The sequence below is a fragment of the Coturnix japonica genome, chromosome 17, assembly GCF_054131305.1.
Source record: "Coturnix japonica strain WE chromosome 17, WE-NBRP24, whole genome shotgun sequence".
NCBI lineage: Eukaryota > Metazoa > Chordata > Aves > Galliformes > Phasianidae > Coturnix > Coturnix japonica.
Genome location: NC_140679.1, coordinates 13,651,402 through 13,673,058, shown reverse-complemented (window position 1 = coordinate 13,673,058; position 21,657 = coordinate 13,651,402). Strand labels below are relative to the sequence as shown.

At 48.1% G+C, this 21,657-nt stretch overlaps 3 protein-coding genes, 1 long non-coding RNA gene and 4 other non-coding genes across 28 annotated transcripts in view; all 8 read left to right on the top strand.

Annotated features, from left to right (window-relative positions):
- The first annotated feature begins 1,741 nt into the window (after positions 1–1,741).
- On the top strand, positions 1,742–13,049 carry TRNAU1AP (tRNA selenocysteine 1 associated protein 1). Of its 9 annotated transcripts, none has more exons than XR_014935299.1 (11): positions 1,742–1,879; positions 3,091–3,188; positions 3,733–3,832; positions 5,058–5,110; positions 6,361–6,492; positions 8,933–9,052; positions 9,470–9,518; positions 10,247–10,409; positions 10,789–10,822; positions 11,212–11,404; positions 11,646–13,049. XR_014935299.1 is itself a non-coding variant. In XM_015883708.3 (10 exons), exons 3-10 carry the CDS (start codon positions 3,103–3,105, stop codon positions 11,780–11,782), a joined length of 825 nt encoding a protein of 274 aa, XP_015739194.2. In that variant the 5' UTR covers positions 1,742–1,879; positions 2,907–2,983; positions 3,091–3,102; the 3' UTR covers positions 11,783–13,049. The 9 variants fall into 9 exon arrangements, 5 of the variants coding, with proteins under 5 accessions (XP_015739194.2, XP_015739193.2, XP_015739191.2 ...); XR_014935300.1 differs by lacking the exon at positions 11,212–11,404 and adding an exon at positions 2,907–2,983; XR_004309538.2 differs by lacking the exon at positions 9,470–9,518.
- A 1,422-nt stretch (positions 13,050–14,471) lies between these two features.
- On the top strand, positions 14,472–16,829 carry LOC146758132 (uncharacterized). The gene is made up of 5 exons (XR_014935301.1): positions 14,472–14,583; positions 14,960–15,017; positions 15,510–15,557; positions 15,867–15,984; positions 16,319–16,829. It is a non-coding gene; the product is annotated as an uncharacterized LOC146758132 (long non-coding RNA).
- On the top strand, positions 14,632–14,774 carry LOC116654365 (small nucleolar RNA SNORA16B/SNORA16A family). The gene has a single exon (XR_004309561.1). It is a non-coding gene; the product is annotated as a small nucleolar RNA SNORA16B/SNORA16A family (small nucleolar RNA).
- LOC116654355 (small nucleolar RNA SNORA44) lies at positions 15,255–15,383 on the top strand. The gene has a single exon (XR_004309551.1). It is a non-coding gene; the product is annotated as a small nucleolar RNA SNORA44 (small nucleolar RNA).
- LOC116654356 (small nucleolar RNA SNORA61) lies at positions 15,589–15,723 on the top strand. Its single transcript, XR_004309552.2, has one exon. It is a non-coding gene; the product is annotated as a small nucleolar RNA SNORA61 (small nucleolar RNA).
- LOC116654361 (small nucleolar RNA SNORD99) lies at positions 16,174–16,245 on the top strand. Its single transcript, XR_004309557.1, has one exon. It is a non-coding gene; the product is annotated as a small nucleolar RNA SNORD99 (small nucleolar RNA).
- Positions 16,830–17,757: 928 nt separating the features above from the next.
- NCMAP (non-compact myelin associated protein) lies at positions 17,758–19,448 on the top strand. Of its 3 annotated transcripts, none has more exons than XM_015883776.2 (4): positions 17,758–17,785; positions 18,215–18,306; positions 18,440–18,524; positions 18,770–19,448. In XM_015883776.2, exons 2-4 carry the CDS (start codon positions 18,225–18,227, stop codon positions 18,903–18,905), a joined length of 303 nt encoding a protein of 100 aa, XP_015739262.2. In that variant the 5' UTR covers positions 17,758–17,785; positions 18,215–18,224; the 3' UTR covers positions 18,906–19,448. The 3 variants fall into 3 exon arrangements, with proteins under 3 accessions (XP_015739262.2, XP_085374549.1, XP_085374548.1); XM_085518423.1 differs by having other exon boundaries at positions 17,758–17,879; XM_085518422.1 differs by lacking the exon at positions 17,758–17,785 and adding an exon at positions 17,927–18,054.
- Positions 19,449–20,843: 1,395 nt separating this feature from the next.
- SRRM1 (serine and arginine repetitive matrix 1) overlaps positions 20,844–21,657 on the top strand; it is a 15,028-nt gene continuing 14,214 nt past the window's right edge. For all 11 annotated transcript variants that reach the window (XR_014935297.1, XR_014935295.1, XR_014935296.1 and 8 more), the window contains exon 1: positions 20,844–20,908. Coding sequence is in view for 6 of the 11 variants with exons in the window: in XM_085518420.1 (XP_085374546.1) it covers positions 20,888–20,908 (21 nt within the window). In the remaining 5 variants the exon portion in view is untranslated. The remainder of the gene's footprint in view (positions 20,909–21,657) is intronic.

Here is a 21,657-nt window from a genome sequence, read left to right as displayed (position 1 = left end):
GCTTTAATGGGGAAAATAAAGGGTAACATTCCTTGGTTTAGACCCAAAGCAACAACCCAAACCTATGGCTTTTCAGCACTGGGTTCATTACACCTGTCTGCATTGGCAAAGATAACATGTGCCTTATTTGATGTTCTTTGTTACCATAACTATCCCTGGCCATGTTCATTCATGATCTCAGCCCATTGCTTAAAGGTGAGGGACAGACTCACCTGTGAGGCCAATAAAGGAAGCTCTAACGCAGTAACTCACAGCACCAAAGGCTGAAGAACTATTTGAGTCTGTTTCAAACTCAGGCTAAAAGTAGCAGATCCAAATTCAAACCTCCCAGGCCAGATTCTCAAACCCATATTTCAAGTGATGTTCTCCTTGCAGTGTGTTTGCTCTGTCACAGGGTGAGGTGCATCAACCGTCACTTCAGATATAGGATAGAATATAACATTCTTACCTTCTCCCATTCCAACACAGTCATATGATCCTGGCTTCCTCCTGCAGTTTTATTGCTCAATATCCATCTCTATGGATTATCCCAGGACAATGAAGAAGAAAGCGAGTCCTGCATTACTCAGCTGGAAGGAGAAACGGAAAGGAGTTATTAAACTTCACCGAGTGACAAAGAACAAACCATTCACTCTGAGTAGCTGTAAGCTAAGAACAGAATGAGCAACAGCTTCTTGGGGGCTCTGCAGTGCATTAAATGCCATGATAGACAAGAAACAACCCAGAAAGAGCCTCAGCAGGGCCTATAAAGAGGGTGAATGTGTAAGAGGTTGGGTTGCCACTGACATCCAGGCACAAAAAGCATCACTTAATGACTTTATCCCATGGTTTAACAGTGGTGGCTCTTGTGAGCTGACTGATTTTATGCCTCGTTTTGCAACATCTGTAGGAAAGAGTTTGGAAACACGACCAGGGGATCAAAGCTCAGAAAACAAATGGAGCTGTGAATATGTTTTTAAGCTCACGTCTCTTACACACTCACAGTTCCTGATGAGGTCACACTCTGGACCACTCAATAACTGGCCATGATAGAAATACAGACTGTACTCAGAGTGAAGGTAAAGGATGTTCCCAGTGTCCTGCAAAAAATATAGTGACAGTCTGCAGGGCAAAACAGTTTGATTCACATTTCTTCCCATTCCTGCTTGGTTTCACACGTTATTCTGGCATGGGGATGCTCCAGAGCAAGGTACTTCACAAGGAGTTTCGGTTCTGCTTTGCACAGCTCAATAGATGCCCAACCTCGAGCCTATAAAAGCTCCATCCAACACCCCGCAGCCTTTTGCTGCCCTCTGACGGGCTGCGGGCAGCAGAGCAACAAATGCATCAGTACTGAGGGCTGGGATCGTCCCTGTCATCATCATCCGCCCGATTTATGGCCGTGCTGCAGTGATGCACAACACACGCAGTGCTTTAGCAGCTGTGGATGTGCTTTGTCATACACAAAACTTTGGGGTTTGTAACAAGCCAGACTTTGTTCCCATTCCATAGGATAGAAGAGAGGTGGAAACTCATGTTCTACTTGCAGAAAGAGCACAAGGCTGGAGCCCATCAGCCACCTCAGACATCCCCCTGGAGCTCTAAAATCACCCTCTAAACCCTCCCCATAGAGCCCCAACAACCTGCAACCCCAAATCCCCCCCATACACCCCCCTACACCCCCTCAATCTCAGCCCGCCCTCGCTCCTCCTGCCGGCAGGGGGCGCTGTGTTCCCGTGGCAGCGGGGGCGCCGCTCTCTCCGCCCGGCGGAGGAGGCGGCGGAGCGGAGCGGGCCGGGAGCCCGGCGGCTCCGAGCCGAACCGGGAGGCGAAACCACGGCCCCGCTGAGTCCTCCGGGTCTGAGAGAGCAGCATGGCCGCCAGCCTATGGATGGGGGATGTGAGTGTCCGGCCGGGACAGCGGGGCGGATTGGGCTGGGGGCTGTAGGGCGCTGCTGGGGGTCCCGATACCGACACGGATATACCCACATCGTGGTGTGACACACACGGTCCTGCTCACACCGACACAACGATACACTGACACTGAGTCCGAACTGCTCACACTGCGTGTCCTGGGCTCTCATAAGATGTGTGTTAATCAAGGGGACACACTCATGGGCTGGCACTCACACTTACCCACACAGAGGGTTATATATCTTATATATGTTATATATGTTATATATGTTATATATGTTATATATGTTATATATGTTATATATGTTATATATCTCATATATCTTATATATCTTATATATCTCATATATCTTATATATCTTATATGTGTTATATACATTATATATGTTATATATCTTATATATGTTATATACAGTCTCTCCACTGTGAGGGCTTCCCCTCTCCCACCAGCTCATTGCCCTTTGCAATACACATCCCAGCACATCTCAGCCACCGTCACCTGTTGCTTTAATGAATGTGTCTCTCATGGACACACACAGCACAGGATCACCCTCACAACACGTCCCTCTTGCTGCTCTGATATGATAACACTGCTCTCCAGTGCCTTCACATACACCCCAACACTCACAGCGCTGTTTCTCATGTGCACACTGCAGCACGGTCAGCACACCTTGATGCTGGATGTGGTTAGAGGTCTCCCCATTGCTGCCCTATGGAACAACATGGTTATATGAGGTTGTCACAGCTCTGCAGCCCCCTACCCCAGTGGTAGTGGGTTATTCTGCAGCCCCCTTAGCCCTGATGCACAGCATCCATCCAGCCCATCACCTGGGGCTGGGTGTTATTGCTGTCCCAATCTCTGTTTGCACACAGAGATGGAGCTTACCATCACTTTATCCCCTGCTCCCCCATAGCAAGTGCTCAGTTTATTGCTGTATGTCTCTGAGGGGCTTTTTTGTCCTTCTGTGGAAGCTCTCTGAAATTCACACTGTCTCTTGGGTTCCACTTTGCAGACTGTTGAGCCTGGTTCATGCATGCCTGCTGGTTTTGAGTGGCATCGACCCTCTTAAATGAGTCTTCTTTTTGAAGCGTAAGGGTAAAATACTTCTCAATCATGTTTTAACTGCTTAGGGGGCCATTGGCACAGAGACGCTCCTGGTGGATGCTCTGATCTAACTTATGTTTTTGCTTTTGTAGCTGGAGCCGTACATGGATGAAAACTTTGTTTCAAGAGCCTTTGCCACCATGGGAGAGCTCGTCCTGAGTGTAAAAATCATTCGGAACAGGTTGACGGGGTAACTGTTGATCCTTGTTCTCAATTGATTCTGCTGCTGCATCGCTGTGCTTGGATTGAACTCGGTGCAGTTCACACTGAGGGCTTCAGAGGGCACAGCTCTGTGATGCTGGTGGAAGTGGGAGGCTTAACTTAGAGAGGGGACCCTATAAGGATCTTTGGGGTGCATCTGCAGACAGGGACTGTAAATAGGATAAAGTATTTTTATGTTCTTCTAAGCGTTGCCATTTCATTTCTTCAGTTGCTCAAACTTGGGTGGGGATATTTATGGTCAGTGAAAGGAGGAAGGTGATAATTGTGAGCACAAGTATTCTCTGTGTTCTGATATTGATGTTTCTTACTGGTAGGTAGGAGCTGTCAGCTCAGCAGGGATCCAGTGTTACTGAGGTTCAGTTTGTAGCTAACATTTATACTTTGAAAAAGAAATCCCTCCACGTGTTGCTACTGGAGCAGATTTTCTACCAGTTACCTGAAAAGATGATGTTTATCCTCAAGTGTTTTCACTCTGAAATCTTTGTTCTCTCCTGTCCCGTGTCTGTGTGCAGAATTCCTGCAGGATATTGCTTTGTAGAATTTGCAGATCTGGCGACTGCAGAGAAATGCTTACACAAAATCAATGGAAAACCTCTTCCTGGTGCTACGCCGGTGAGTAAATCGCATCAGTCAGTAGGAAAGCAAAACTGTGAGAGAGAAGTAGAGTCGAATATGTGCTTGGAGTGATGGTTACAGATAAATTAAGTAGCAAACAGGGGCTTTTCTTTCCTTTGGATTTAATGACCATGAAGCTGTTGATGTTCTTGCTCAGAAAAGCAATGGCAAATGTTGGTTTTGATGTGAATGTGGTGTGGCTTTCAAAGTCATTCAAACCCATTTACAACAGAGAAAGAACTGGTCCATCATATAACTGTGATACATTACAAGTGCCTCGAAGTTGGGTGGATGGGAAGAAGAGGAGGAATAGTCACATAAGCTGATTTTAGGGGGTTGACTTGAATGTGAGGTGTGTTAAAGCAGGATGGCTGACACAGCTGTTCATTGTATCAGCACAGTTTGGCTGCAGTAGTTAGAATGGCTGGTTCATAAAGTAACTCTGGAATCACTTCTGTTGTAGTGTGATATATGAAGGTGTGTTGATGATGGTTTCAGTGCACTTGGTCCCTTGAGTTGGAAACTGTGAAATCTGGGTGGTGTTTCTTGAACTGTTTGGTCAACCTTCCTAAGAGGATGATATTCCCCATTGAAAGGGGTAGTTATCTATCTGGATGCGTTCCGTCCTATTTAATGTGCTCTTCCTTTGCAAATAAGAGGCCATGACTAAGGGAAGCCAATCTTCCTAGATGCCTTCTGTAGTCAATAAGAAAGAGAGCAGCTTCTGCCAGGAGGAAATAGTTGAAGTTTGGTTTGGGGAGCACTGGCCTTTATCCACTGTTTGATTCAAAATATGGTGTTGTTTAGGGGATCCAAAAAAGAAGATGAAAGTGCTTCAAAGTGAGATCTCAGTGTTGTGTTAGGAGACAGAAACAGCAGATCACCACTGTACACCAGTGAGCACAGGCATGTGAGGAGTGTGATTATAACCTGGAGTTGTCTTTGCTCTATTTGCCCTTATTGATGCTGTTTGTGAGGGAGGAAAATAGGCTCACAGAGCAAACCCCTTGGTGCAGGTCCTTTGCTGCCTGTCATTATTATAGCTGTACTGATGTGAAAGAGAAATGTCCTAGATACCTGAACTGAATGGCCTGACAACCCTGAATGCCTGCCGGCATTAAAAGAAATAGATACATAACATAAGCTTATTGCATTTTTCCTAATTGCATGGATTTACGTGGGGGCATTTGAATGTATGGATTCATTTTTGCCTTTTTTTCAGGCAAAGCGATTTAAATTGAATTATGCAACGTATGGAAAACAGCCCGATACCAGGTAAACACCCCATATTCAAACATTAGTTTTGCCTGTTTAATGTCCCTTTATCAATTGCCTTGCAAAGAGTGTTCAAAAGATGTCAACCCACAAGTCTGTTATTGCTGGACAAGATGTACAGCCAGCACATTTGGATGCATACGACTCAACCTTCTGCCATTTTGCTTAGCAGTTCCAGATAAACCCCACAATTAGAAATGTGGATTGCAATAAACTGCCTTAGAACACACCGTAAATATTTGTGATGCTGCAGCATGTTCGGACTTTTGTCTGAGGATGCAGCCCATCATAATAGTGCGTTATGCCAGGAGTGTGTTTGGCACCTGAAGATGGGTGCAGTGGTTTCACAGCACCTGGCTTAACTGGCTGTGGTAGCACAGCAGTCAGCAAAGGGAGGGAGAGGTGCTCTGAATTGCCTTCAGCAGGAGCCCATCCCTCTCTATGGGCAGTGAAAGGCCCACGAGGAGACACAGCAGCTGAATGGAGTTTCAGGAGTTGGGCAGAAGTGCTTACACAGTTGGAGTAATAACAACACAGTGTGTTCAGGTAGGTGTGTAGCAGGGTGCAAGAACACTGTCCTGCAATTTAGGAGGGTTGTGTTAGTCATATCTCAGCAATTATATTTTTAGTTTAGGTAATTCTTTCTGGATATTAAGAGAAAAGAAAGGAGAAAAATAACTTCAGATTAGAATCAAGGCGTGAGAGATGGGGCCAAGAATGAGGTTTACATCTTGTATCATTGCAGTTCTGTTTGCTCTGGAAATAGTCACATACTGCAGATGGATAACACAGCCTTTCTGACTCCATCACCTGCCCAGGAGTCTTAGCAGAGGGAGGATAACTCAGACCACCTGCTTTACCTTCTGTGTGGCACAGCAGGTTTGTCAGGGGTGTCTGTTGAAATATTTCAACTCTGTAGCATCAGAGTATCTAATTGATGTCTTATAATTTCAAGTCACTATATCACAATAGCAAAACTATAAATGAGACAGTGATGCTCTCTTGACATGTTAGAAATTCCTGTGCAGTGCCCAGCTTGGTATATCTGAGAACTAAAAACTGAAATCCCTTTAAATACAAAACAGTGTAACGTAGACTCACTGTGCTGCTTAACTCACTGTAAATGAGCATTGCTGATGAAAATGGTCCTTTAAGATCAATTTTCTCTGAGGTCACGTTTTTGGGCTCATCACACTTTCTTTGTGCATGTGTGTATTCGTGCCTAAGAAGTTTTCTTTTGATTTCTTTAGTCCAGAATATTCCCTTTTTGTGGGAGACCTGACGGCTGATGTGGATGATGGGATGTTGTATGAGTTTTTTGTTAAAGTTTATCCATCGTGTAGAGGTGGAAAAGTTGTGTTGGACCAGGCAGGAGTATCCAAGTAAGTCATCTTTTATTCCTTCTTTTCTTTAACTTCCCTTTCTAGCATAGGAAATATGCAGCAAGGAAAGAAGATTGGTTTAGGTTTGAGTAGAACACGCACCTGCTATGTATTCCTATGGAAGCTTTGCATGTTTTTGTTTCAAACAGGGCAGGGCAGACAGAGCTATGATTCATTAGCAAGGAGTTGGGAGCCACCTTGTTCATCTTTACTGGAAACGTCTCATCAAAAACAGATGTCAAAAATGATCTTAATGTTAAGAAAACATTTTCTAAATTAGGGAACATGAATTCTTTTTTGGCTCCAATGAAACACAATATTCTGACACAATAGCTATGGGAATGTGGTGACAAGACGTAGAATATGGCTGTAGATCTCCTTCTTTCTCATGTAAGGGTTTCTCACTCTAAGATACGTTGGTTTGAAGGAATATCTGGAGCTTTCATGTCCAGCTGGTTGCTGGGAGAGCACAGCAGTCTGACCCAGCAGTGCTGGGGTGTTGCTTCCAGCTCCTTTATGACTCCTGCACTTACTCAAAGCTGAGGCATCTGCGAGTGTCAGGGTGATACGAGAATGGATCTTGGTGTCTGTGGATGTGCCCAGTGAAGCTCTGAGCCTGTAAAGGGTTTTCCCACCACCTGCTGTCCAAGCAAGAGAGGAGTTTGGAACCTGATGCTGTCGTGCTGTGCCTGCTTCCTTGCTTTCTGCCATGGGTGTGGGCTGGGAGTCTTCTTTTCCCTGTTGGGACAGGGCAGAATGGTGGTTCTTGTTCTGTCTGGAGGTGTTTGTGTTTTTTGGTGTTTTGTTGTGGATGAGGTTCTTCCTCTTTATTCTTTTGCCTGTATTAAAATCTGGTTTAGCCACTGATATGAGAGAACTGAGCATCTGGAAATGTTGGAAGAATCGCCTTCTCTGCCTTGCTGCAGCCATCTATCTGTACCCACACCCTCCATTTGCTTTGTCCACCTCTCATTCAGAGCCAGCAACGTCCCTGCTTGCACTTACACACTTCTGTTCCCATCTGTAGGCTGCTGCAGCCTCTGTAGCTGCTTAGGGACTTACTGTGGTGTGTGAACAACCATAGCTGATGTAGGTGTTGACTTATACTGATTTGACTTGTTGCTGTGCTTTCACAGAGGGTAAGTTGAGTTAAGGTCACCAACTTAAAACAGAACGTGTACCCATGTAGAGTTTTGCTCTTGCTTAATGATCCAGTTTGTATATAGACAAGTTCGAGCTTTGACTTGGGCTTCTTTATAGGGGCAGTAAATGTATGTGCATGCATAGACGTTCACATAAATAAATATTCAGATCTGTGTTTATAGCTTGCTGTTCAAGGTATTGCATTTTATGGGGCACCAGCTGCTCTGTAATAACTTCCAGTGTGGATGCATTATGAGTGCTTCGTGATGACACTTTCAAAACCATTGTGTGTGTTCCTTCGCATTTAATTGTTCCCACAGAATAGATAATAATGCTGTAAACTTACACCCTCGCTCAGGGCTCGTTCTTTTCCTGGGTAGCCAGCACCTCCCATTCTCCTTCAATCACCCAGGTGGATTCCTCTTCCCCTCCCAACCCAAGTCTTTGATCTTTGTGCTGCGTGAGGCAGCCCATCCCATGCTGGGATCCCGGCACTGCCCTCTGGGCTGCTGTTGCATTGCTTCTGACTCACTGCAGCATCGAGGCCCACGCAAAGGACTTTTGGGATCAGGGAGGGGGAAGGGAATTAATGGGGTTGGTCCAGCTGATGTACACTGTGCTGTAGTGCTCGCAGCGGAGGGCTTGCTGTCTGAATGCTGCTGATGCTCAAGCTGTGGTCTCAGAGCAAGTTTTTGCAGCCTGGTGTTGAGAGCTCATTTTCATTCACTGCTGGCAGTGCTGATGGGATCGGGTGTTTGTTAGGGGTGATAGAAAGTCCGATTGGTGTTTCCCTGTTGGAAAAAGGACTTGATACAAAAGGATATCTCAGCCTGTCCTACAGAATAGCAGCCCTGTGTTCCACGTGAGGCAGCTGTAGATGCAGTGGCAATGCCTTTGTCTTGTCAGTCCTGTGCTGAGTTGCATCCGTTCAGGTTACCTGTATTCTCCCAGTAGAGATTTGAGGCTTTGCTGCTGTCTGTTCGTGCACTTTGACGTGTCTTGTGTCCGCTTGCTTTGAGTTCCCTGGGATCAGCTGGCAGAAGGCTTGGCTTACTTCTCTGCAGCCCCTGGAAGTGCTGCTGAAGCTGAGATCTGAGCATTCCAGCTCTCTGCAAAGAAAGCAAAGCAACTGGAAGAGGGAATCGTGTAACCTCTACTAAGAGTCCCAGCGGAAGCGTTTCATTGACTGTGTTTTGCAAAGCCACTTTAGATTTCCCCATCAATACTCCAAGAAAGCAAAAAGCAGTCGAGTCTTTGTTTGCTTCTGTTTGATACAAATTCTTCCACATCTCCACAGAGGTTACGGGTTCGTGAAATTCACAGATGAACTGGAGCAGAAAAGAGCACTGACAGAGTGCCAGGGAGCCGTGGGGCTGGGCTCCAAACCGGTGCGATTGAGTGTGGCTATACCAAAAGTGTGAGTATGAGAGCACCCAGGTGGCTGTGGAAGAGCAGCGTCGTGTGAAATCACACACAGTTAGGTATTTGATAGTGCTTTGGGTGCACAGCCTGCATGTTTCCATCACAAAGTGGAGAAATACACACAGATCTAGTGAAGTAGCTGGAATATCCGAGTGCGCAGGCATCAAAATTTATGCTGTTAGATTGAGACTGAACATTTTGCTCTGTTTTTAATGATATATATGATTAAACACACACTCTATTATGATTATATTAAAAGTCTGTGTTCCTTTGCATTTCACTGAACTTGCCTAAGTCTGCTGATTGGCTCCTGGATAGCAAAGCTCAATTACCTTGTTCATTCTATTACAATGTCTGCTAAATATAAAACTTCTGGGGGCAGGGATTAACTTTCTTTTCTGTGTTTGTTCAGAACCTGATACAATGAGATCCTGCTCTGACTTGGGGCTCGTAGCAATAGGGTAATACGAATAATAGTTATTGCTCCCTATTTGATTAACATGTAGATTTGCAGTGACCTCAGAAACCTTGGGGAGGGGGAGGGATAAGGGAGAGAGAAGGGGAAATGCAGTGTCTTTATGGCAAGGAATGAGTGTTGCATTGCATTGAAGGTCATCCAGTGAAGTGAGGATGAGGACAGTCTGCTGTTGCCTTGGCTTCTCTATGGCAGTGGCAGAAAGGAGAGGTTTGGGACCTTTCTTACTGAGAGAAACCCCAGTTCTCCTTTGAGACTCACAGTCTTTAACTCTTCATGAGAAGCAAAACTCCATATCTCGCCTCTGGAGGCTGCAGAATCCTTTGTCTCATTTATCAGAAGGAAAAATGGACCCAAAAATGTGGATCGTGGTTCAGGATATTCTAAACTGAGGCTCATAGTCCCAAACTGTTCCCTTTCCAAAGCTAGGAGGCGATCCTAAATTACTCATACAGAATTAAAGCAGTGTTTGTAAATGAAGATGAATATGAATACAGGAAGGAGGTTTGAATATAAACCACTTGTTTCTTTCTGCTTATATATGTAAATGATAAATATTTCTTCATTCAGTAGTGAATGCATTTTAAAGGCTGAACTGTTCATGTTAGGATAAAGCCTGTTTATGTACCATACTGTGCCTTAAACTATTTCACTTCTGCTTTTACATGACTGTTCTGCATTATATGTAACTTATTCCTGCATTATCTTTTCAAGTAACCGCATGAAACCCACGGAGTACAACCAGATGTACAACTATAATTATCACCAATATTACCAACAGTACAACAGCTACTACGCACAATGGGGCTACGACCAGAACACGGGCAGCTACAGCTACAGCTACCCCCAGTATGGCTACACACAGAGCATGATGCAGGTAGGACAGCATGGAGAGCTCACCCTGCACTGAATGTCAGCACAGAAACATGGCACAGCTTGCAGAGCTGTGATGGATGCATGATACCAGCAGGCTCTGGTGTCTCAGCATGGCTCCTTAGAGGCTTCTTCTCCTGTAGAAGGCTTCTAAGATCCCTCATAAGCTTTGTTTTAGAGGCTAAAACAGCCATTTCAAGAGCTAATGCCTCTATTTGAGGCACCCTGGACACTGCCAGGAGGAGATCAGAGGGCTTGGATGTGAGGAAGTGTTGTAAGCACTCAGGTTTAAATTCAGTGGATGACAACCATAATCAGCAGTTGATGATTTTGGTTCTCTAATACTTTTATCTGCTGTCCTAAGGGTTTCTTTGTCCTTACAGACATATGAAGAAGTTGGTGAGGATGCACTGGAAGGTATGTTTGAATTCTTTAGTGAAGTCCTGCATTTCCTTTGATTGGTGATGGCCTTTCTCAAACTGGCCTTTAGAATCAGTAAAAGGAAATGATATCGGAGAGTGTACTGACGAAGTGTTAGTTTTAGCAGGCATTGGGTGAAACGGGTCACTGAACACTATTAGGGCTTTAGATAAACATAGGAGCTGTTGGGTTGTTGGGCTGCTGGGGATAACAACTGGCACCAGGTTTGCAAACTGTTCACCATGCCTTGGTAGCAGTGGCTTGGATCCCACTGAGTTGCTCTGAATGCTTTGCGAGCACTTCATCCAGCTGTAAAACAAGAGATGTACTCATGCTTAATGCTGTCGCTGGCACTTCTTTGGTTACTAACTGTGCGATGCTTTGAGATGTTTGAGGCTCCAGCAGGTGAGCTCTGGTGACTGTGGCTGCAGAAGCAGAAGCTGCCATCCCCATCCATGTCAGAGGGAGCAGAATGGAACGTGTGCCTGCGCCTCCGCAGCTCTGCTTCACAGGCCGTGCCATAGTGCCAGCACTCCTCCTTTGGCAGTTTAAGTGGCCACACGGCGCTGCGAGGTGCAGGTATGCGTTCTCTCTGTTGACTCTGCTGTTGGGGCAGTGGCACTGAAGGCAGGGGCATGTCTGCTCTTAGATTTAGTCCATTGCTGAAAGATCTGCTAGTGCTGCACTAGGCGGGTCATGATTGGGCAAGTGATGGGGATGATGTGGGATTTCCTCCACGTTACTGTGACGTGTTTGTGGGGTGTGGGTTTTTCCTAACCCATGTAACACACAACCTCTTTGTTTGCCTTTTCTCCTTTAGATCCAGCACCTCAGTTGGACGTTCATGAAGCAAATAAACAGTTTATGGAGCAGAGTGAGGAGCTCTATGATGCCTTGATGGACTGTCATTGGCAGCCTTTGGACACTGTCTCATCAGAGATCCCAGCCATGTTATAGCCTCGTTGCTGAGGCACTGTGTGATGAATCTCCAGTGTGCTCTGTTACACTGCAAATGGATCCTGCAGGAGTGAGGGGTGGCCCCTTTCCCACTCAGGTCTGTTACTGGAAGTACAGGAGTGTGGTGTTCCCTGTACGACACGAGTGCTGTGGGAGCATGGTGATAACTTCTATTTGTGCTGGAAGTTAGAACTGCAGCGGTTTTATTCCTTTTGTCTTGAAGTGAACTCTTAGTACGACTTGTAATTTATAAACTTGCAACAGGATGGCACAGGGGAAAGACTGCTCCAACGTACAATAAAGAAGTTGGTCTTTTAAGTCAAATTGGGTTCTTTTAAGTCAAATTGGGTTCTTTTAAGTCAAATTGGGTTCAGTTTGGTTCGTGCCCCCCTTTCTGTTTTGCTGCCCGTTTAAATGGCTTTAGTCATTTGATCCAACTCTTGTCCATGGGTTGGTTTGGTTTTTAAGAGTCACTGTCAGGTACCACTAAAATGTCCCAGGAGCTTCTTAGTGACTGGGTGAAGTTGCTGTAAGTTGAGAATGGGAAGGAATCATGCAGATGAAAGCCGATGATCTGCTTAATCTAAGCTGTGATCTTGAACTAGCAAGTTTACAGCCTGGTGTTCCTAAGCATTTTGGAGAGCAAAGGCAGGAAAGAGTGTTAGAAAACTACTACAGACTGATGCCTTCTGCTTGATGGCCTCCAGCATGGTTGGCTTTGCCTCTCCATCTGCGTGTGAGGAAAGAATTCCCCACCAGCCAAACAGTTTAAAACACTTCTACCAGCAACCTTGTTTAAATGTCACTGTATGTACGATGCCTTTTTCATTGTGGACAGGCCTCGATGGGCCCTTTATCGTGTCAGGGTTTCACAGCGTCTTCCACTGTCAGAGTTAATATGGTGAAGCTGAAGATCTTGCAGCAAAAAACGGGTCAGAGCAATCCAATCAATCTATTGTGCAGCAAATTGGTGCTGACTTGGAAAGCGGTTTTCTACTGAATGTTGTATAAGCTGGATGGACAAGCAATATATTTAAGCGAATATGATAGCACTTATGTACATGTTATAAGCCCTTTTCAGGCTTGTGTGCCTTAAACTCTTTGAGAAATAGGAAGAGAGAAACTACCTGTAATAAATGTCTGTCCAAGAAATAGTTTGGTAACTGAGATTGCTCGTGCACAGCATTAAGTTGCCTCCCTCCCCCGTATTGATATCAGAGATTTGCCACAAAATGTGAATACTTTCATAAAGCCTACTTCTGCTACACCTCTGTTTGCTTGTGATGTATTTGTCAGTCTGTGGTCATGTTTATCAACTGCGGTGGTGGATGTAACTGTGGATATGAGGGTAATGGTGAGTTGCGCTGGATTCTGGATATTTCTGGTGTGCTGAGAGGATTCCACATTCTCATCAGCTGGGAGCTTTTATCCCCTGCTGTGCTCTGGGCAGCGCAGTGGACTGTAAACAGCGATCTGGCCTTCACTTGCTCTGTACTTAAGGAAATGAATGCTCCTGGTGTGTGCTGTAGCATCTCAAGGGCAACACAGAGGCGGAGGAGAAGCTTCTTCCCTTCCACGAAGCTGCTCAGTGGTGCTGGATGCTAAAAGGTGGTGTCACGCTGCTTGAGAAGCCCTTGTTCAGGAGGGAGGCGATGTAAAGGCTTTTATGTTCTGCTGTTACTCGTGTTCTGCATCATTGTTGATGTGCTGTAACAGTGCTGCTCTGTGCACCCTTCATTCTCCCTTTTTGGCCTGCCCCCCCCAGATTTCAGCTCTTATAATACAGCCCTCCTGCTTAAAGACACACTTACTTTATCAATAGAAATCTGTGCAGCTGTAGAAAGGCTGCCCAGCACTGCTGTCCTGTTCAGTGTCCCCTAATGCACAGATAAACCATGCCCACAGAAGCTGTGTTACACACTGCTGACACAGCCCAGTGCTTGCAGGAGGTGGGGAATGAAGGGAAGCCACACTTAAGGTAATTGCAGAGCAGCTCCCCTTGTAGGCAGGAGCCTTTGGGCAAGATTTTCTCTGTCTTCTTTTAGATCTGTGTCAGAACATTGGGAACAATTGGTCTGATCCATCATTATGGCATCCCCAAGCTTCTAGGACAGCTGTGTGCACACAGGAGGGGATCAGGGCTGGTGTAGGGCTGGGAGCCAGACATGGGGAGCTTCCATCCTGCTGACCCCGCAGCCCAGCACTGCAGCACATGGTGACTTTGTGTTGCTCTGCTTTGGATCTCTGTGTGTTGTCTCAATTGGGCTGCACTGGGCTGAACGTGCTGAGCAGCAGCTGGATTTCACCTTGACCTTTGGGCATTTAAAGATGATCTCCCATAAGCACATCATCATCTGTGGGGCTTTTTGTGGTTACAGCGAACTCAGAGCGCACACATTCATCAGTTACGCGAGACAACTAACACAGACGCTCCTATCTCAAGCAGTGATGTATGAGGTCTGCAGTCTTCTATCCCACGGTCTCTTCTCCCGCCTGGTGACCGTTCAGCATCACGACAGCCCAACCAGCAGCCTCGTACTCCACCCAGCGCTGCTCCTAGACAGGCTCTAAAGGAGAAATACCGCTGTGAGTTACAAGCACCGACCGCACGGGGCAGCAGCATCCTCAATTAAGCCAATCAGCGTGCGCACCACCGCCCTATAAAACCCCACTGCAGGCCGGCCCCTTTCTCTTTGCTATGGCGGCTGGTGGCTGGATCTGTTTGCTGCCTGGACCATCCGCCGCCATCCACCCCATGTCGAGGCCTTTCAGCCCCACCGATGGAGCCCAGGCCGCCGTGGGTGAGCGCCTGCCCGGGGTGTGGTGGGGGTTATGGGCCCATTGGACCCGCCCGGCCCTATCGAAGCTGCGGCTGCCCTGCGCTGTGACAGCCGCAGTCAAAAAGGAGCCGAGAGCCACGCGTTTCCCTTGACGGTCGCTGCGCAGTTGGGTTCTATGTGACTGCACAGCAACACATCGGGAAAGTACAGGGGCCGGGCTGCGATGCTCTGCAGTGCTCTGTGATATCGGGGGTAACAAAGCGGTGCTGCTGGGGCCCTCGTTTGGATGGGGGGTGGTGGTGGCGGGTGGGCACAGCACACTGTTACTGGATGGGGGGTGGTGGGTGGGTGGGCACAGCACGGTGTTACTGGGCCTTTAAGTGTTTTTCTCCCTTAGGAGCGATGTGGAGATGCTGCTCAAGGCATCACCCTGTGCAGGTTGCAGTGCTGGGCAGGTGAGTGCTGCTGGGGGTCCTCACAGCTGCAATAGGATCTCAGCTCAGTTAGATGCCTGCTTCCCCTCGCTGCACCCTCTATTGTGCCTGTAGGGGCAGAGAGGTTTGCTGAGCATCCCATGGCTCAGAACTGCGAGTCAGATGCAATCTAAAGCCAGCAGACTGCTCGGCTTCTGTCACATCTGCTGCTTTGTATGTATGGCTTCTCTGGTTATAACAGCCCTTGGCCAAACCCAGCTGCATGTTAATCCAAGAGCTGTGGCTCTGACGTAGCTGCAGGTCTCCAACAACATGCAAGAGCAACAGGAAGGTCTTTGACTGCTCGGCTTCTTCTGCCTGTTGCTGTCACTCACCCCTCCTATATGTTTGGCAGCTTCTAGCCGGGGTGTTGCTCCCCCTCCTGTGAGGGCTGTGGTGGTTTGGGGGTTGGTTGTGTTGATGATGTCTGAAGCCTGTTGCTGATTTTAAGGGTGTTTTTGCATTGTTTTCCAGAGTTTCTCGCTGTTTGGAGCTCACTGCTTCCCTGCTGATGGACCCAAGGTGAGAGCGTGTGCCTTTGTTAGAGCTCTTGTCCCTCCAGATCCCTTTCCCATCAGATCTGAATACCGATCTTGTGGTCGAAACAGGAGGAAAAGTAACATTCTGACTGGCCTTGGCCTCTCTGCTGGCACAGCCCTGCTCTGAGCGGGGCCAGTTTGAAGACAGTGTTTGCTTTGCTGCACTGGGGATGGCAGCAAAGCAGAGCCATGCAGTGGGGGTTTGTGCTCTGCTGCTTCTTTAGGCCTTGATTCTTAATGCCCACTGGCTGTTGAGCTGGTGATGCCTACCTGGGGCTCTTGTCTTTTTCAGGAGCTGCATTATTAGTGGAAGAGGCTGAGAGCTTCTGAGACCCTGTGGGGGATGTTGGTTTGCTTTGCTGAAGGCTGAAATCATGGAGAAACTGAAGCGGAGCTTCTCAGTGTCCCTTGTGAGTAATGGACCAGCATTTCAGGGGGTTGGAGCGAGTTCTTGTCAGTGCTTGTTGACAAAGGGCAGCAGGAATGGGGTTTGAAGGTGGGAATTAGAGACTTCATTAAAGGGCTGTAATTGAGTGGCCTCATTTGTAGGGCAGAGCTCATGTAGGATGAGCTGTTCTGTGGGGTTGCTTGGAGCACAGCCTGGTCAGTGATGACACCTTTCTTTGGAGACTGCTGGATGAATCCTGCGGATATGGGGCTGAGGGCCAGGCTCCAGCATCAGCTGAAGTCGCTGCACACTGTCACTGCGCTGCATTCAAAATGAATTATTTCTTCCTTTGTTAGGTTTAAATGGAATACAGACCTGAGTGTCTCCAATCCTGAAGAAGCAGTGGCTGCATAACCTCACGGTGGCTGCTCTGTGGGTTGGGAGCTCCCTCAGGTGGGAGAGCTGCAGTGGTGCAGCAGTCACAGTGCTGTGGGCCTCTGATGGACGATCCCAGAGCTCCCATTCAGATGCTCAGTGAGGAAGAACGTTCCCAAGAAGAGCTTTCAGGAAGGCCTGGATAGGAAATATTCAGAGTGTGATATCCAGGCGTGGAGCTTCCAGCATAGGAGAGATGTGCAGCAAAACCAGAGTGAGTTGGAGGGGCAGCTGAGTGCAGGGCTGGGTGATGGCTGCCCTCATTGCATCAATGTGTGATGCCAGTGAGTCCTACAGTTCATTCTCACCTCATCATCCCTTTAGATACATAACTCCAGGCATACCATTTCTTATAAGTTTTACTGCTAAGACTTATCCATTACTGTATGTAACTTATTTTTGTTATAATAGTAAAATATCTTTCACAACATACAACTGTCTTGTGCTGTCTGTCTGTTAGCCTCTGTCTGCTTCTCTACATGGTACTGTGTGTGTTCAGAAACACAGGAGTAGCATCTCAGAGTGCCCTACAGTTGTCAGAGAGCTCTGGGAGCAGACTGGTGTGGCCTGGGGTATACATAGACTGGAGTGGAGTGCACTGCAAAGCCTCTAAGACACCCTAGAGCACACTGAGTGGTTGTGGGAGTATTGTGTGCCCCAGAGGCACCCATGGGAGCCCATAGGATGCACTAGGAGACACAGACAAGCTTTGGGAATCCTTTAGTGTGTCCTAGAGTGTATTGGATGGCCTAGGGAGGTCAGTGGGATGCACTGCAGAGCCTGTTGTATTACCTTGGTGTGAAAAAGGAGCAGCACCTTTTGCCTTTCTATGCAAAGAACGGTCGAATTGATGATGTGCTTAATGCTGCCTGTCCCTATGGCAGCTCACCATGCGGGCAAACGCGGAAGTGGAGTCTATTTGTTTTAACCTCCCTGTGCCACCAATCTATTGTGATTAGTCACAGAATCATAGAATGACCCGGGTTGGAAGGGACCTCAAGGATCATGTAGTTCCAACCCCCCTGCCTGGCAGGGCCACCAAACATACACATTTACTAGATCAGGTTGCCCAGGAGACCCCACAGACCCCATAGATCAGGTTGCCCATGGCCCCGTCCAACCTGGCGTTGAACACCTCCAAGGACGGGGCATCCACAACCTCCCTGTGCAGCCTGTTCCAGGGCCTCACCACTCTCCTAGTGAAGAACTTCCCCCTAACATCCAATCTAAATCTTCCCTCTTTTAACTTAAAACCATTTCCCCGTGTCCTCCAGGAAGTAACACGCATGCGCCCCACGACACAAGGAGCCATGCATGCGCAGTGTATCCCGGCGGCACTCCTTGCTGCCGTCTGTTGAACGCAATCCGGTAGTGCAGGCGCTCGTACGGTACGTGGGGCGGGGTGGGAACGGAGGGGACAGCGAGGAAAAGACACTAAAAAGGGCCGGAAAATGTCACCCGGGGGGGAAGGACACCGCTATGGTGTGTGGCTGTATGCAGAGCTGCAATGAAAGCCCCATTGCCCTCCATGCACTGGAACCGTGCACTCCCTACCTTGAAGATCCAGGGCTGGGTGCTCCTCGTTCAGCCCCTTCCTCCTGTTATGGATTAAAGAACCTGCAGTGAGCAGCCTGGAGTCCCAACACAGTCACACATTGCTGTGTGTGTGTCTATTGTAAAGCAGGTGGCTTCAGTACAGCAAAACGTCCCATTGGTTTCAATGAGGAATCAATAAGAGGCAGCTGCTAATTAACAGCAATTAAGTGGCCCAACTCAGTGCTGATTCAATGAAATCATTGCTCTTTTTCCCTCTGCAGCCTATTAAAGATGACGACGGCGGCCCCGCTGAGCAGCACACAGCTGTCAGTGGATGGAACCACCAGGTCTCAAGGACTGAGTCTGTATCAAAGTAAGATGGGCTTGTTCTCTTGTTTTCTGGCTATACCACGACTGCCATACCTTGAATCTTGAAGTAGATACAACAGAGTAAAGGATAACTTCATTAAAACAAGGCCTTGTTTATCTTTCTGTTTCCCTCTTAGGTTCTGGAGCGATCGTTGCTGCCATCGTAGTGGGAGTTATTGTTGTTTTTACAGTGGTGCTGCTCATACTGAAGGCATATAACAGGTATGTGGCTCCATCTGAAAGCACTGAGCTGTGGATGTGTTATAGGAGCACTGACCTGCCGTCTTCTGCCTTTGGAATGAAGTCCTGCTCGATGCTAACTTCTCAATGTAGCCCTTGGGATGAAGTCCTGCTTGATGCTAACTTCTCAATTTAACCCATTTCTGTGGGAATCTTCCCAATTCTTATCACATGAGAAAGCACCGCAAACCTCAGCGCTGCTAAACGTCTCATTTCTTCATTGACAGGCACATGAGAGGGAAGAGGGAGCTGGAGCCTAAAGGCAGCAAAGCAGCAGCGCCTCCTCCTATTGGGCACAACAGCAGCAGCGTCACCCAGCACTCCACAGTGACTTTCATACCTATCCATGTGCAGAGCAGATAACTGCAAATGCATTCTTCCCTTTGAGAGAGAAGAGCTGGACTGCTCTGGAAGGTGGGGCTGCGTTTGGAATGGCCATCAGCTCTGATTTTGTATCATAATTCATCCTGTTTTCTCACTTTGGGAGGAAAACTGGAAGGTCTGCTGTGTGATGAGAATCAAGCGGTGAAGGGATGCAAAGCAAGCAGCCATCCTGCAGAGCTTCGGGTGTGGGAAGGCCAAAGAAGCCGAATTATTCCTTTGGAGAAGCCACGCACGTTGATTTTGCAGAGCTTTTGCTTGCTCGGAGACTTAAGCTTTTTCTATCCTGTGATGAATAGAAGGGAAAACTAGACGTGCAGCTCAGGTTGTGCTGTTAAGGTTTACAGTGAAGCAGGTTTGTAGTCTGTTCTATGCACGGCAGATAGTAGAACCATATTTAGTTCCTGATACCACATTTGTGTGGCTGTAGGCAGAAAAGGATGAATTTTAACCCATGTATATTGAGTTATTTGTAATAACAGCAACCTGCTGGTTTCCCAATGAACTGAATGTCTGCCACAATCACTCTGGGTTCACTGCTTTTTCTGGGTTCATTACAGTTCAAAACTGGGAAATGGTTTTAAGTTAAAAGAGGGAAGATTTAGGTTGGATGTTAGGGGGAAGTTCTTCACTAGGAGAGTGGTCAGGCCCTGGAACAGGCTGCCCAGGGAGGTTGTGGATGCCCCGTCCTTGGAGGTGTTCAAGGCCAGGTTGGACGGGGCCCTGGGCAACCTGATCTATGGGGTCTCTATGGGGATCTGTGGGGTCTCTATGGGGATCTATGGGGTCTCCTGGGCAACCAGATCTAGTAAATGTGTATGTTTGGTGGCCCTGCCAGGCAGGGGAGTTGGAACTCCATGATCCTTGAGGTCCCTTCCAACCCGGGTCATTCTGTGATTCTGATTACTGCCATTGCAGTGCTTTATCTTGAAATCTGAGTCGTTCTTTGAAGTAAACATGAGCAGGCAGCACAAAGCAAGCAAGGCATTTTGCACTGCTTTTCTTCCATTTGTTCATCCACTGCAGACCAGGGTTGGGATATTAACTGACCAAATTCTTGCTTTTTGTCAGAGAAAGTCGCCGAATGCAGCAATGTTTTCCAAGTGCGATGACTGTGGGTGTAAAGCAATGCACCCAAAGGGATTCCCAGGGCTGTGTGAGCACACAGCAGCATTGTGTGGATGCTCTGGGGCTCATTGTCCACAGCTTGCAATGGAAATCATCCCCACACAGCTGGTGGATGGGGCTGGTAGTGAGGATGAGGAGGATGATGAAGTAAAGCCTGTTTTAAACAGGGTTATAGAGCTGTGTGAGGCGGATCTGCTTTGAAGCAGTGTGTTATCGCTCACTGGGATGGATGGAGCATCACGGGGTGTTTTGTTGTGTGGATTATGTGTGATTATGGGATGGTAGCTGCAATCTGCCACCATTAGAGGGCCCCAATCTGTATTATGAAATAACTGTGGGGTATCTGAACTCCTTGGGAGCTGGAAGAAGGGATCAGCAGAGAGAGCCCACGGCTTTCCTCATCCAGCTCCATGGCTGTTCCTAGTGCTGCCATTGCTTGTCAGTTTGATTCGTTAAAACTCAGTTTTATACATGATTAAACACTGCGCTGCTCACCGACCTCCCGCCCCCCCCCCCACTCTCCTCACAGCGCCGCTCTGAGGAGGCGCCAACGCTCCCGAGCCTCACATCTCGCGAGACGATCAACCGTCAACGCGACGTCGCGCGGAGTAACGCCGCGCTTTGCGATTGGCCGCCTCCAACCAGCTTAACCAATCAGAAGGCGGGGATGTGCCTTTGAGGAGCGCTTCGTCCCGCCCCCTCCGCCCCTCATCGCGTCAGGCCGCGCGCATGCGCACTGCGCTCATCCTCCCTCAGCGCGGCGAGCGTGCGAGGGGCCGCGCGGTGCACGCCGGGAAGGCAGCGCGCTGCGACCAGGAGGAGGCGGAGGAGCCAAGATGGACGCGGGGTTCTTCCGCGTAAGTGCAGGCCCCGGCGGGACGGCGGAGCGGCGGGCACGGCCTGGTGGGGGAATACACGGTGTAAAGCCACCCGACGGCGTGTGTTTGGGGCAGAGCTCCGCCGCCGTGCCCCCGCCTCCACCCTGCGCAGGCTCCTGTGGAACGGACGTGAAGAAAATGGCGGCGGGGAGGGATGGGAAGGGAAGGAGGCCGCGGGGCCTATGGGGCCTATAGGGCCTATAGGGCGGTGGGGCCTATGGGGCGGCTGGGCCTGTGGCTGTGGGGGCCGCGTTCAGACCGTACCGACACATCTGAGGTTATTAAACGGCCCCGGTGTGATGGCGATCACTGGGCCCTTCTAAAGCAGCTCTTTGGCTGTGGGGATATAGAGCAGTGCTCGACTCGGCGGTGTTTCTGTTTTAACCTTTCTTTTCCTATCTGCTGTTTAGGATTAAGTACCTCTCGTAAGGTTTGATAACCTGTGTGCCCAACAGCGTATTTCACATGCTGTTCAGTGCTCTGAGATGAGCTGATGATATATTCAGCCCAATTGTTTCTGTTCCCGCAGCTGGGATACGTTTAGAACACGAGGGGACACGTTTCCCTTTGCTTAGTTCAGTTTTACGCTGATCCCTGGCAATATCATCATAGTCTCATAGTATCAGTCAGGTTGGAAGGGACCTTAGAGATCAATAAATGCGGGGCCTTCAGCTGTTAATTCTAAATCACTTAATAACAAATCACCTAATTCCAAATCACCAGCACTC

What these genes read in the sequence shown, in the direction of transcription:
- NCMAP (XM_015883776.2), top strand. Translation starts at nt 18,225, where the DNA reads ATGACGACGGCGGCCCCGCTGAGCAGCACACAGCTGTCAGTGGATGGA. An exon ending in AGGACTGAGTCTGTATCAAA is followed by an intron (nt 18,307 to 18,439) that starts GTAAGATGGGCT and finishes TTTCCCTCTTAG; the next exon opens with GTTCTGGAGCGATCGTTGCT. An exon ending in ATACTGAAGGCATATAACAG is followed by an intron (nt 18,525 to 18,769) that starts GTATGTGGCTCC and finishes CTTCATTGACAG; the next exon opens with GCACATGAGAGGGAAGAGGG.
- TRNAU1AP (XM_015883705.3), top strand. Translation starts at nt 1,853, where the DNA reads ATGGCCGCCAGCCTATGGATGGGGGAT. An exon ending in CCAGCCTATGGATGGGGGAT is followed by an intron (nt 1,880 to 3,090) that starts GTGAGTGTCCGG and finishes TTGCTTTTGTAG; the next exon opens with CTGGAGCCGTACATGGATGA. An exon ending in GACCAGGCAGGAGTATCCAA is followed by an intron (nt 6,493 to 8,932) that starts GTAAGTCATCTT and finishes ACATCTCCACAG; the next exon opens with AGGTTACGGGTTCGTGAAAT.